The sequence below is a fragment of the Toxorhynchites rutilus genome, chromosome 3 (genome assembly GCF_029784135.1).
Source record: "Toxorhynchites rutilus septentrionalis strain SRP chromosome 3, ASM2978413v1, whole genome shotgun sequence".
Taxonomy (NCBI): domain Eukaryota; kingdom Metazoa; phylum Arthropoda; class Insecta; order Diptera; family Culicidae; genus Toxorhynchites; species Toxorhynchites rutilus.
In genome coordinates this window covers 78180011-78195736 of record NC_073746.1, presented here as the reverse complement: position 1 = coordinate 78195736, position 15726 = coordinate 78180011, and the positions used below count along the sequence as shown (strand labels likewise).

The 15726-nt window shown below is 39.4% G+C and overlaps 1 protein-coding gene across 1 annotated transcript; it reads right to left on the bottom strand.

Annotated features, from left to right (window-relative positions):
- Nucleotides 1–6583: 6583 nt before the first annotated feature.
- Nucleotides 6584–13969, bottom strand: LOC129775017 (alanine--tRNA ligase, cytoplasmic). Its single transcript, XM_055779171.1, has 3 exons — nt 13673–13969; nt 11830–13504; nt 6584–8032 (listed from the first exon to the last, which is right to left on the bottom strand). The coding sequence occupies exons 2-3, from the start codon at nt 13486–13488 to the stop codon at nt 6788–6790; spliced, it is 2904 nt and encodes a 967-aa protein (XP_055635146.1). The 5' UTR covers nt 13489–13504; nt 13673–13969; the 3' UTR covers nt 6584–6787.
- Nucleotides 13970–15726: the final 1757 nt, after the last annotated feature.

Below are 15726 nucleotides of genomic sequence, written 5' to 3'. Positions count from 1 at the left end.
TGGAGCATAATATTGTTCCAGATGATTGGAGACAAGTGCGAGTTATAGCTATTAAAAAACCCGGAAAACCCGCGTCCGACTTCAATTCGTACCGCCCAATAGCAATGCTGTCTTGTATACGGAAATTGTTGGAGAAAATGATCTTGTTTCGCCTTGATCGTTGGGTTGAAACGAATGGCCTACTCTCAGATACACAATATGGGTTCCGCAGGGGCAAGGGGACGAATGATTGTCTTGCGTTGCTTTCTTCAGAAATTCAATTGGCTTACGCCGAAAAAAAACAAATGGCTTCAGTATTCTTGGACATAAAGGGGGCCTTTGATTCTGTTTCAATAGAGGTCCTGTCAGACAAATTACACTCTCGGGGTCTGCCGCCTCTATTGAATAATATGTTATATAACTTGCTTTGTGAGAAGCATTTGAACTTTTCTCACGGAGATTCGGCAGTAAGTCGGGTCTCTTACATGGGCCTCCCCCAGGGCTCATGTTTAAGCCCCCTTTTGTACAACTTCTATGTAAGCGACATCGACAATTGCCTTACACAAAATTGCAGCCTAAGACAACTTGCAGATGATGGAGTGGTGTCTGTCGTAGGATCAAACGAATCCGACCTGCAAGGACCCTTACAAGATACTTTGAACAATTTTTCAACCTGGGCCATTGGGCTAGGGATCGAATTCTCCACGGAGAAAACAGAGATGGTGGTTTTTTCTAGGAAGCATAGACCAGCAAAACCAAAGCTTCAACTTTTGGGTAAACCGATCACTCATGCTATGTCATTCAAGTATCTTGGGGTCTGGTTCGACTCCAAATGTACTTGGGGGGCCCATATTAGGTATCTGAGTAAAAAATGCCAACAAAGAATAAACTTTCTCCGTACAATTACCGGCACCTGGTGGGGAGCCCATCCCGAAGATCTTATAATGTTGTATCGAACAACTATTCTCTCAGTGATGGAGTATGGCAGTTTCTGTTTTCAATCAGCTGCCAAAACACACCTCATTAAACTCGAGCGAATTCAGTATCTTTGTCTCCGTATCGCGTTGGGATGTATGCCCTCAACGCATACCATGAGTCTCGAGGTTTTGGCAGGCCTACTCCCACTAAAAGATCGCTTCAAATTATTATCTCTTCGGTTCTTCATCCGGTGTAAGGTCATGAACCCATTGGTGATCGGAAATTTTGAGCAGCTGATCGAGCTAAATTTTCACTCCGGATTCATGAGTTCATATCATGAATTCATCTCCATGCAGGTTGATCCTTCTTCGTATATTCCCAACCGTGTTTGTTTCCCTGACTACATCAATTCCTCTGTGAATTTTGATCTGTCCATGAAGCAAGATATCCATGGATATTCAGATTACCAACGATCGAGGATCGCTCCAACGATCTTCGATGAAAAGTATGGGGGTATCAATTGTGATAATATGTACTTTACTGATGGGTCCACTATAAACGAGTCCACAGGATTTGGAGTGTTCAACGAATTTTTTAGCACCTCACACAGTCTTCAGAATCCTTGCTCAGTGTATATTGCTGAATTGGCAGCAATTCATTGGGCGCTGGACAGCGTCGCCTCACGACCTGTTGAACACTATTACATTGTAACGGATAGTCTTAGTTCTGTCGAAGCTAGGTAGTGCGGACTGAATCAAAACGGCTGTCAAAAAAGATCCAATTGAAATGTCAAAAGAGATCCAACGATCAGGAGTGTTATTTTTCTTATGATAATCAACACTATAAAAGAGGTATTGTTGTCAGGGGCAAAAATAATTCAAACAATAAAATGAACGAACTACATTTTTCCGTAAATTGTTTAATTAACCATTGCATCTCTGAAAGAGCATCTCAGCCTTTCACTGAGCTACGCCTTTTTAATGTCCCCTCTCTTTGACATAACGTTTTTCCGAACGAAATAAAAACAAACGAAGTCAGAGTCACGTAAATGTTTACTCCTGCGATTTGAAAATATTCCATAAAAAGTGGAAGGAAGAGATGCCAGATGATTTTTAAAAAAAGTCTGTAAAAACATGTGAATGTCTGTTAAAAATGTGGAAAAGTCTGTAAAAGTGTGCAGATCTATAGAAATGTCTTTTAACGTTAATTTTCACATATTCATTAATACTTTGTACATCGTGATGCACGTAAGATTGTATTTTGTATATATATACAGCCATTCCATGCCAAACCAATATAGTGGTTCTCAGATCTTCGTCAAAAGTGGTAATGTTGTACTTTATCGCAAAACATTAGACTCGTATTTTTTTATTTTTTCATTGGGGTGCCCATTTCCATTTTAGGGTGATCCAAAAAATCATTTTTTTCCACTTTTTCCCAAAATGACTTTTTTCAAAAATTTATAACTTTCGATCCACTTAACCGATTTAGATGATCGACATATCAAATTGAAGCCAATGAGCTTTAATTGAGAAATATTGAACTTGCAGATAACATGGATCCTATTTTCGTAATTATTGATTGTACTCGTTTTTTAATGTTTTCATGGCTTTGGACTAGGGGGCGCTATATTTTTTTATATTTTTTCTTGAAACGTGAGAAATTTTTACATAAAATATATCGATATCAGAGATGCTATTTTTTCGTTTTTGAAATATGATTTTTCAAAACTAATCGATGGTTTGAAAAACAAATTTTACCCATTTTTCCCACTACAAAAACATAACTCTTGAACTATTGGACCGACATGATCAAATTGAAGCTTACGAGCTATTTTTCTTTGGAAAAATGTTACTTTTGCGAAAAAATTTAATTCTTGTTTTTGTAATTATTGATTGAGTTATTTTTTCATAGTTTTCTCGTTTAAAGATAGGAGCGCTATATTTTTTTATATTTTTTATGGAAAGCTGAGGATTATTTACCTAACATATCTCGATATCGGAGATATTATAATTATCGTTTTTAAGTTATAAATTTGTAAATTTAACATGTTTTAAGTCTTCGATCAATATTCATATGTGACTAAACTAGAACTATGCTACTAATATCCGTCCCGCAAGTGTGATATTTTTTCAAAGTTTGCTTATTGGCTTCCATTTAATACATCGATCATCAAAACCGGTTCAGTAGTTCAAATGTTATGATTTTTTGCAGAAAGTTATTTTTGGACAAAGGGGAAAAAATGATTTTTCGAACCACCGGATTACTTTGAAACATCATATCTAAAAAAACAAAAAAATAGCATCTCTGATATCGAGATATGTTATGTAAAAAATCCTCAGTTTTCAAGGAAAAATATAAAAATATAGCGCCCTCTAGTCCAAAGTCACAAAAAAAAAAACGACTACGATCAATAATTACTAAAATATAATTATTTTTTTCGCAAGTTAAATATTTTTTAATAAAAGGCTAAGTCATTAGTTTCAATTTTATATGTCGATCATCTAAATCGATTCAGTGATTCAAAAGTTTTTAATTTTCATTTGTCATTTTTGGGAAAAAGTGGAAAAAATTGATTTTTCGGACCACTTAATAACTTATGTGTTGTAAGTGTGTTTAAATGTTTCAACGATCTACACATACATACATACACATACATACGCGTTGTTAATTTTTATAAAAATCGGTATTTCTTCGTTGATATATTGGACATCCACCAAGGTTTGCGGTCTTGTCGTTGATGAAACTTATAAGAAAATACAGTGTATATTTTCCATCCGCCATGCAAGGCTATACAAGTTTTAGATCCCCACTTAGCCATGAACTATGTCTGTGGTAACAATATCGAACAGTAACCCATTTTTCGTCATAAGCAGGCCCGAAAGCGAATGTAAAATGTTGAGAATAGAATGAAAATTTCTATTCGATTTTGTTTTAATACTAAGAAGACATAGTCCTGACCCTAGCCTTACTATTTTTCAATAAATCTCCTTGCATTTCAGCAAAACAATCTTATCTAGAACAAAAAATTATTATCAGAGACAATTTTCGTTCAAGATTTTTCGTTACCTGCAGAGAATGCAATTTTTCATTAATTGTGAATAACCGTATCCTCTCTTTCGTCTGCAATGAAGTCAGGGCAAAAGTACGGGTTCCTAACTTCATACACACCAGATGGGCCAACCAGAAAGACTGCCGGGCCGCAGGTTGAGAATAGCTGGTCTAACGTCATGTGTATTGATATAAACTAAATATAATAACTTTTCTGTATTAAAACTGTGGAAAATGTCATATGGTGAGTCGAATATTTTTGATGTGATGAATAGAGCCCTTTTATTTTTCAAAAACCTGTGAAATATTGTTATATCCAAAAAGTCTACAATAAAAACAAAAAGTGTTTTACAGACATGTCTGTAAATTTACAAACATATTTGTAAATCTGGCATCTCTGGTGGTCTAAGAATTTATTGCAAGAAATCGCTTGAAAACATGCATGAATTTGCTTGAAAATGAAGTGGATTGAGTCCGCACCACTTAGTGTCGAAGCTATCCGTTCAGTGAGGCCGGAAAAGCACTCGCCGTACTTCCTTGAGAGAATACGTGAAATTTTGAGTGCTTTAACCAGACGCTGTTACGTCATTACCTTTGTCTGGGTCCCTTCTCATTGCTCAATTCCGGGTAATGAGAGGGCTGACTCATTAGCAAAGGTAGGTGCAATTGAAGGCGATATTTATCAGCGTCAAATCGCCTTCAATGAATTTTATTCTTTAGTCCGCAAAAATACCATCGCTAACTGGCAACGCAAGTGGAATGAAGATGAATTGGGCCGTTGGTTTCACTCGATTATCCCTAAGGTTAGCCTCAATCCGTGGTTCAAAAGTCTGGAATTGAGTCGGGACTTTATTCGCACCTTCTCCCGACTCATGTCCAATCACTGTTCTTTAGATGCACTACTCTTTCGTTTCAATCTTGCCAGCAGCAATCTCTGTGTTTGTGGCCAAGGCTATCGCGACATCGAGCACGTTGTTTGGTCGTGCGAGGTGTATCTGGTCGCCAGATCGAATTTAGAAAACTCCCTTCGGGCCCGAGGAAGACAGCCCAATGTGCCGGTGAGAGATGTGTTGGCTCGGTTAGACCTTGATTACATGTCCCATATATATGTTTTCCTTAAAGCTATCGATCTTCGTGTGTGATTGTCCCTATGTCCTTATACCCTCCTTTCCTTCCTTTGCGGGTAATTCGTCCCCTTGCTATAAATAGTATAATAAGTTGAAATGTAAAAACACTATAGATATACAAACAGATTTAAGGATTGAGTGTTCATTAACATTGTTACCGTTTTCTTATACCCCATCCTTCTCCTAAAAATATGTCACCCTTCTAAACTCGAGTACACCGCGAGTAATCGGTTTTCCACCTTACTAACCATAGATGTAAGAAAATTGTTTATATATATAGTTTTAAAATTATATTTAAGAATTCGGCTCCTTTAAACTTAAGTTACTGAGCCTGCAAAAATAAACGAATTAATAAAAAAAAAAAAAAAATCATCGGCGCAGGATATAGCTTCTGGGGTGCGGTACGCAGCAAACGTATTAGGATGGGGAAAAAGTAATCCATTATTTTCTCGGTAGCTGCCTTTAGTGATCAATATCTCGCGTAATATCGATCATACAATTCCAAGTTTAGGTTCGTTGTAAAGGTGACATTTCACACTAAAACATTTCTTTGCTGTTTCTTGTTTGTTCCATTCAGTTGTGAGTCACAAGGTGTTAACAATGAAGGTCAACAAAGAGAAAATTCGGTACATTTTACACTTTTTCTATTATAAATGCAAAAATGCAAGCCAGACAGCTGAAATTGTGAATGGTGTTTATGATGCCAATACAGTAACAGTAAAATACGTGCAATTTAAATTAAACTTTCTTAAGTTTTTTTTAGTGCAATGCACTAATTTGAGATCTCTACTATCACCAAATGAATCGTTTGAAGCTAGCGATTGACCAGAAACGTCCAGAATTGACTAACAGAAGAGGCGTTGTGTTTGGGATGTTTTAATGCAACCACCATATATTCCGGAATTAGCACCAAGTGATTACCACCTTTTTTGGGACCAAGAGAAGATTGTAAAAAACTATTGCTAGAGTTTTTTTTGCCAAAAAGGACCAAGTCCTCTATGATAGTGACATTATGGAGCCATTTTTAGAATGGTAACAAATTTTACAACAAAACAATGCACATTTGATCGGACAATCCAAAGCACATTGAAAATAATTCTGAATTTCACCTAAAAATAATGGCTTACTTTTTCCCCAACCTAATTTATACTTCCGATATTACCAAGGGAATGCTAAGATGGCCGCCTTTTAGTAGCCAGCATAGAAATCATAACCTAAAATTAAAAATGAAGTGCTCCGCACGATTCTTCAGCTGTGATTTTAATTGAAAATCGTCAAGAAAGCTACCGGATGGGTATCCGAACATCGCTTGCCAAAGGAAACTATCCAACGTAATCAAATATTAACATATATGACTCCAAACATTAAACAATACGTGAGCTCCCTAAGCGCGAGCCCTGTTTTATGCTGCCTACGCTCAATTTGCATTGGATGGGATAGGGTTGCTAGAGCCCCGGATACTACTATCAAATGAAAGATTGTGATGTGTGAAAAAATGAACATTCAGATTTACGAGCCGGAACACAAGTTTTTATTTGATTTCAAGAGCTTCAATACCAAGCGTGCCTTTCAAAGTCACTAAAGTGAAACGGGAATAAATTAACGATAGTTTTAAGCAAATGCATGAATTCTCGATATGCCAATGTGTGTAAACTTAATCATTCAATCAGAAATGCTCTCCCGGAATTCTATTTGTATGCTCCGACGGATGCTTACGACAACTTCGAGGCGGCAAACTTTCGTGCGAGCTCAAGAATCTCCTCCACCTTGTCGTAGTTAGCACCAGATGCTTGTGCAGATTCCGGTTTGCCACCGCCTTTGCCTCCCAGGCTGGGTGAGATGTGCGAAATCCATTCGTTCGCTTTAAGGCCCTTTTCGACGGCAGATTTGGGGACGGATGCCAGACAGAAGATTTTTTTCGTGTCCGGATCGGAAGACACAAACAGGGCCGACTGCTCGGCATTAATTTTGCGCACTTCCTTCAGCGCCAAATCGAGCGCTTTGGTGTTGTTGAAGGCCTCCAATCGGTGTACCAGGAATGGTGCGTCCTTGTTTGCCAAAGACAATTCTTTTGCGTTTTCTACGACGGTGGTGGCAACCGCTGCTCTGGCGGCGCGTTCCTTGTCATCAAGTGTCTTCTTCAGCGATTTCAACACATTTCGGATTTCATCTTTTTTCACATACGGAACAACCGCTTGAGAAACGTCTTCGGATAGTTCAACGATCTTCTTCACGTGCTCTTTGGAATCCTTTCCGGTCTTATCGGCTTCGATAATCGATTTTAGTGCGTTCATTTCATTCTCTAGCAGTTCGGTTTTCTTGAGGGCCTTAACCGCCTCTGGACCGGTCAAAGCGACAATCCGACGAATTCCCTTGGCGATTGCTTCCTCAGTGGCGATGACAAAATCCACAATGTGACCAGATTGATGCAGATGAGTTCCACCACAAAACTCGACCGAGGTTTCCGTTCCGGCTATACCCTCTGGATGAGTTTCGAGCTCTTCCACAGGGACACCAAACGAGATGACACGCACCGGGTCCGGGTAGACTTCATCGAAAACTGATCGCAACCCGTTGATGGACTTTGCCACGGCGAGGTTGGCTTCTTTAGCATAAACCTGTACATTCTTCTTGACCACCTCCCGGGTGAGCCGTTCCGCCTCTGCGACCTGTTCGATCGTCATCGCAGATTTGTTGGTAAAATCAAACCGCAGTTTCTCGGGAACAACCAGAGAACCCCGTTGGTCTGTATCCTGTCCGAGCACCTTCAGCAGCGAATGGTTCAGAGCGTGAGTAGCAGAATGGTTTTTCATCGTTAGCTGTCGGCGGGTGACATCCATGTGGCATGCGACCTCATCCCCAACGTGCAGCGTTCCTTCGACGACTCCAATGTGCAGAATGTATCCGCCCCGATTGTAGACCAGATTCACGTTGAACTCGGTGCTCTCGTCGCTGGTCTGAAAACCGGAGAAAAGGTCGTCAATTTTGTTTCTAATAAACCCAAAATTTTTTTAAGGCATGTCAGGAAAATTCCCAGCTCGGGAAGATCCTTGACTGATTGAACCCAATATCTAAAAGTGTCTACTTAGACCATGACAGAGATATGTCACAATTCATAAATACTCGATATAACCGTCTGATAAAAAGATAGTTTACGACAATGCTGAATGAGCTATTCTCATTCCAGTTTCCAATTCAGACCACGCATAAAATTTATTGTGTAACATTCTCCAGACCTACCAAATGTGCTCAAACTCTCGTAGACAACGCTCATTATTCTATTTACAATATACATTAACAATAAAACGCATCGCAATCAAATGCATTAGCTTACTTTGAAAACGCTGCAGTCTCGTTAATGGTGTGTTGTTTGCAACAAGGTGTTGTACTATAGGTGGACCGGAATGTCAAAATTGCGGTTCGGCCATTGCTGGTGAACAAACAAATTGGTTTACAAAACAAATCGTATCTATTGGTGACAAATGCATTCGCTGGCAAAATAGCTGCTCGCGCTTTACTGTAGCTAGGTAATTTTTTGGATGTCTATTATAACAATTTCTCATAATTGCTTCTATTTTGTCTTTCATTTCTATACCAGGGCTATACCAAAGTTTCTAAAACGAAAGCGTTACGCCGGAGACCGAGATTTTGAGTATTAATAGCTCCTGAACAACTGAACGAACTGGTATGATAAACACTTCATTCGAAAGATAAAATGTCTACGCGTTATACACTTGTTACTTTTTGATCCAAAAACTTGTTTCAGTAGCCTATTGAAATAACCAATCGGTATATAAGCGAGCGCCGCTCGGAAATCCACTCAGTTATAATTGAACAGCGATTAAGGTATCATCGCAGGAATGAATGGATGTTTCCCTAACACAGACTTCAAAACCATGGAGCCAGGGGAAATCGGCATTGCAAAATAGATACAAGCAGCGGGTACTTTTGTACTCGCTTGCGTTTTTGCAAACCGGAATGTGTTCTCCCAACACAGATTCCGAAACTAATAAGTTGGGAAAATCGGCATTCCAAATCTCGGCAATACTTTTTATACTCCCATGCATTTTTACAGTCCGGAATGCGTTTTGCTAACACGGTCTACAAAAGCGGGTACAAATGCAACGCTTTGGCTCGGTTATTCAAGACTGTATGCCCTTCCATGTCGCCAGCTCACTGAATACTACGCATACCCTTTGATGATTAGGCAAAATGTTGATCATTATTTGCTGCGAAAACCACTACCATAATGCATGAATTGACCTAAATTGGGATTTGTTTGCAATTGAATTCGTAAATTGTTTCATTAAACACTAGTTTAATCACTTGTTGCTAATTGACAAAACACAAATGATTACTAAGCCAACGGCAGTCCTACGTCAACCTTGCGGTTATATCATAGGTATAACCCACCCATAGTTTTTTTCAGATATCACAATTAGCGGTCGAATGTTTTTAGTATTTCTTTTCACTCCTAGCCGCGCAATCAATACCTTTCCTTCTAAGCAAGATGCACTTCTGTTTGGCTCCCATTGGCGGGGAAGAGAGTGATAGTACGGCTATGGTGACAAGAAATAACGCTAATAGTGGCTCAACTTAATTCGCTCAGGGAAGAGGAGAATGTTGTGCATATACCGGGAAGGAGATTACCAGATCCGGAAGATCCGGAAAGAGCTGTTACAAGTAATTGGTTTTGCATAAATGCTAGAGCAAAAAGAGATTGACAATGATTGCAACAGGTTCGTGTTTACTTTTCAACTTGCCAAACAAGTGAACCACGAATTTCTGCATAAATCAAACAAATGGAGCCAAATTAGGCATGTGGAGGTTTCAGGGGACAAGAAATGTTTCTATGGTAGTTTGACGGTATTGATAATAAAAAAAATCCGTTTTGAGCGAGACGAAGTTTGCCGGGTCAGCTTGTTTATATACAAAATAAACTCGAAAACACTTCCCTGTGGCACCTCGACTGAGTTGCCAATGGGATCGGAAACAGAATTGATTGGAACGAGTCTTGTCGCACAAATATTGAAAGCCCTTTATACGACATTCCTACAATTCCAATACGCTTCAATGTTCGAACAATAACGGCCTAGAAATTGTTTTGAAGGCGCGTTCAAAATCCAAAAATTATCTCAAGTAGTCTCTTTCACAGCGATATTCTCTTTCCATTTTGTTATCACCAGATTCAGCACGGTTCAACAAAAGTGTTTCTCTCGATAACCCAACTGTTCTGGTATTCGCAAATTGTTGTTATCCAGGGTTGCCAACTATAATTTTCAAAAATTTGAAAGAATGAAAATAGAAATCAGGATGGTTTATATTGGGTTCCCCAGAAAGTTCGTGCTGTTTTTTAGTTAAACTAAAGCATATTTTTATAGGCATACTAACATATATTCAACTCATTATTATTTTGTTCTACAATATCCGGCCATCTTTCATGCAGTTAAAAAATTGTACCCTTCCAGAACATGTTTATTGACGTAGGACTACGTCTAACCGGATGCTATAGGGGGTAAAATTAAAATCTAGGCACTGAACATGTAGGAAAAAACGAAAGATTTCGAATGCTTATAACTCGAGCATTTCTTAATAGATCGCAATGATGTTTACATCAATTGATAGGAAATATTTCTACGCATCTAAAACAATGAATTGACGTCTGACCGGAGTATATGAGGGTGAAATGAAAACCTAAACACAGAACATGCAGAAAAAAATTAAAGATTTCGAATACTTATAACTCGAAAATTTCTTAATAGATCGGAAATATGTTCGCATCAACATTCGCTCTGCAAATATATGCAAGCTGCAAGTCCCTTGTACTCTCTTGTCTTTGTGCAGACCGGAATATGTTTCCCTAAAACGTACTTCTAATATCGATATCGATAATTTGCTCAATACAATATAATTGCCTACTTAGATAACGGTAGTCCCACGTCAACCTTGCGGTTATATGAAAGATATAACCAACAATTTTTTTTTGTATTTTAGAAGCCAATAAATAGAAAAACGCGAAAAAATATAAAAAAATCGGTATCAAATAAATGGTAATCGGTATCCTAGCGGTATCATATATAGTTTACAACCTATTCTCATGCCTGCCAAGTTTTTTGTGCACAATTTCATCAAAATCGGTCGAGCCGTTGACTTGGTAAGAGATCACTGCCGTTGAGGTCCTGGATTACATTCCACTTGTAACGATAGTGAATTCGAGCAAAGCGAAAGATCAAGAGCATTGGAGTTAGCAGGAGGTTCAGGTACACGCGTTGTTTCCCCAGTGTTCAAAACGATCATATTGAAACTGTTGCAAGGGTCATATAAATCAATAATGAACGGTTGTCGTCAAACTGCTCCTCCCAGGCGGTTCCTTGGGAGCTGAAGTCTCCCAAGATCAACCGTGGCTCAGGAAGGAGTGAGCACATGTCAACAAGTTGCTTGCGGCTAACGCAAATCTAGGAGGCCAATACAAGCTGACAGTTCAGAGGTCTTTGCTTCTGATATTTGCATGACAAGCAACAGCTTCAATCTCTTTAATAGATGGAAGGTCAATTCTGAAAAAAGAGTGACACTTATTGAATTCCAATAGCACTTCTCCTAATAAGACACCATAATCCAAGCGTATAATATTACAATCATAGAAAGAGAGATCAGTTCCTGAATAAACCCAAATAACCTAACAAAAAGTTATTTAAAAATTGATCTAAAAATGTTCCTTACCACACCCATTATAATAATTCGAACATGATATTACCTTAACTAAATATCCCTGGTCGTAAATTTGTCCACCGCTCTCCGCGTAGAAGTTGGTTTTGTCCAAAATCACAGCACATTCCTGTCCGGTCTGGATCTCCTCGACGAATTCATTGTTATATCGTAGAGCAAGCACCTTTCCGCTGCATTCTTCGAAGATATATTGCGCTAATGGATCGATGCTCTCGGCCTTATACCGGTACTTGAAGGAATCGTCCGTGACGGGAATCTTTTTCTCCTGTAGCTCGGAGATTGCGTGCACATCCAGATCAACGGTCGCCGTCTTAGATTTTTCCTTGCCTTGTGACAGAATATAGGACTGATGTTTGGCCTTTTCATACCCTTCCATATCAATGCTCATGTTTCTCTCCTCGGCCATCAGCTGAGTCAAATCCACAGGGAAGCCGTACGTATCGTAAAGACGCCAGGCAACGTCACCCGAAATGATCTTGCTGTCACCCAGCTTGGCGATGGTGCGATTCAGCAGATTACGACCACGCGTCAGCGTCTTCAAAAACTGCTGCTCCTCTTCGTTGATGATGTTCTTGATATGTTGTGGGTCCTTCTTGACTTCCGGGAAAGTATCCCCCAGGAGGAGCACAACAGTATCCACAAGCGTCGCGAAAAATCCGGGCTTTGCGTTGAGTTTTTCGGTTGCGTAACGCACCGCGCGACGCAGAATTCGTCTCAGCACGTAGCCCCGACCGGTGTTATCCGGAAAGCCGCCATCAGCGAGGGCAATCGTTATGGTACGAGCATGATCGGCTAGCACACGGTAAGCCATATCAATACCATCCACATCATCGGCTCCAACGCGTCCTTTGTAATCTGCAGCACCTGTTCCCTTCTGTATCGATTCAAACAACGGCACGAACACATCCGTATCGTAGTTCGATCGTTTGTCCTGAATAACCGAAACCAATCGCTCGAAACCCATTCCACAGTCGATGTGTTTCTTGGGAAGCAGCTTCAGGGATCCATCCTGCTCCCGATTAAACTGGATGAACACCAAGTTCCATATCTCAAGCACATCCGGATCATCCATATTGACCAGCTCGGGAACACTGCGACCTCCAATACGATCGAAGTGCAACTCCGAGCACGGTCCACACGGGCCAGTCTCTCCCATCTCCCAGAAGTTATCCTTCATGCTTCCCGGCAGAATGTGCTCCTCCTTAACGCCCAGCTTCAACCAAATCTCGCGACATTCCAAATCCGGCTCCAAACCAGATTCCGGTGCACCACCAAAGTACGTCACGTATAAGCGATCCTTCGGCAGCTTCAGCCGATCGGTCAACAACTCCCAAGCCCATGTGCAAATTTCCTTCTTGAAATAATCTCCAAACGACCAATTTCCCAACATCTCGAAGAACGTATGATGATAAACATCCTTTCCGACATCGTCCAAATCGTTGTGCTTGCCACCGGCACGGATGCACTTCTGGGTGTTGGCTGTGCGAACCCATTTGGCCATATCGCTGTTCGGATCGGCGGTTCCCAGGAAAATGGGCTTGAACTGGTTCATCCCGGCGTTAGCAAAGAGCAGAGTCGGATCATCCAGCGGGATCGTCGAGGACGAGTGCACATACAGATGCTCCTTCTCCTTGAAGAAATTCAGGAAAATATCCCGAATCTGCTTCGCTGTCAAGGAAGTATCCATTTTTCTATTCGAGTCTCTAAAATGCGCAACGAAAAAACAAAAAAAAACTGGTTTAGTGTGGTCGATATACTTTCACTTCCCAACAGTGCACAATGCAATCCACGGTGGCATTTGTACACGCACCGCATTCTAATTTCATCATCCGCACGAAATAAAGAAAAAACAGTTCATATAATTGACTCACTCGATTGCAGTAATATGAATCGATACAATGTCTTCGATGTTTATAGGGAAATAAAAATCCTTGCTCTAATCGTAGCGAAGATCGAATAAACAACTTGGATTAGAGTTTTTCCTTAACCGAGTCGATCCACGTTTTAAACTGGTCCCTTCAGCACACATACACACGACGGGGAGAATAGACGTGCCACAAGCCACGAACAGTAACTTTCCTGACCGCACGGTAACGAGCCGAGCACATGAATGAATGAAATGGAGCGGTGTGTTTTGCCGTAGCAGGGGCTGACTGTTTATATTTGTCTATTTGTTGTTTTTGCTCCATGCGAAGGAGTTGTCAATCTCTAAAGGCCCATTTATACGTTGCTAGTAGCTGACTTCACAATGAGCAGCTACTGACCCGGTGAACTCGCTTGACAAATGGTTGACTCGCCTTGTCCGTTCACACAATGTGAGCTGCTGGCAAGAAACTAGATACTATGACACAGGTTTACCAGAGATGCCAGGCGATTCTTCAAATGTCCATCAAATAGTCAGAAACAGCAAACAGATCCGAATTTGTCAGATGATTGATGCGAAATCGACTTCTTTATTGGCAGTTTTCGTCTTAGGTTTTCAGTTGAATTTATCATTACACAATTTTATCGCGAAACACACGCTGGCCGTGTTTAAAAATACTTTGTGCTGATTTTTTTTTAACTGAAGGTACTATCCGGAAAAAGACGAAAGAAAAAAGGATTCGGGCCAGGAATTGGATGCAAAGAAAAGAAGCAACAAATACAATATTGAAGTAACTCTACGATGATGATCCCCGAGAGTACAGAGCCGTGTTGAGAATAACACCGGAAAAAGTGAAAAAACTGTTGGATTTAATTGCTCCACAAATACAACGCAATATACACTCATGAGGAATGCTATACCTACATGAGTGAAACTAGAAATGGTGTGCCTTTCTTCTGGAATATCGTTCAGATTATTGTCGATATTTTTTTAGAATCACGAAAACATCCATAGCTAAAATAGTTCCGAAAGTATGTGGTGCTACAAATGGCAGTCTAAAAGATTTTTCAAAATTTGATTTATTTCGCCTTGACAACAGCTTCGTGTACCAATTTGTGAAATGAAAATGATAGTAAATTTGCAGGAGGAATAAATACGCCTCAAAAACTAAAATCGAATATGTAAAAAAAATCGAATATGTATTCTGTTTCTTAGAACAATACTTTTTTTGCAAGTTGTGAGTGAATTTTGAATGAAAATTGTGCCCGATAATGATTTTATATTTAGAATCCCAAGAAAACTATCTCAAAAAGAAAACGTGTCCCACCAGCGCGCAAAACAAAATAAAATGAGTAAAAAAACTTTTTAAGTTAAACGGTTTATTTGTGATTAAACATAATAATGTACTAAAAGCTAGAAAATAATTAGGCAAGTAGCAGTTAGAAGTTATCACACCTCTCCTTCATTAGTTTAGGGCATTGATAAGACTAAAATAAAATCGTGGGACATATGATGAAGTCACTAATTGTGGATAATGGAAATCCAACGTGCCCCACGATTTCATTTTAGTCTTATCAATGCCCTAGACTAATGAAGGAGAGGTGTGATAACTTCTAACTGCTACTTTCCTAATTATTTTCTAGCTTTTAGTACATTATTATGTTTAATCACGAATAAACAGTTCAACTTAAAAAGTTTTTTTACTCATTTTATTTTCTAGTTTTTAGTACATTATCTGTTTCATTAGAATATTTTTCTACAATAAAGCCATTGTACTGTATTCTATCAGTCAAAAAATTTCATTTGATACCGATATTGAGTGGATTGCAGAAAATACATAGTGTGTTCTCCAAGTCAAGTTCGTTGGTTTGATACACATATCTCAATCAACCTCTTGTTTTGAGATGATATGGAATCAGCTATTTTGTAGCCAAATTGGATTTTTCAAGATAAGCAGTTTTAAAATGACAGCAGAGAAAAAGGTATTTTAGAAATTCGGTCAGTTTCTATTGGTCAAATTTCTATTAATGTGGGACAATCCTACAGACATACGAACAGTTC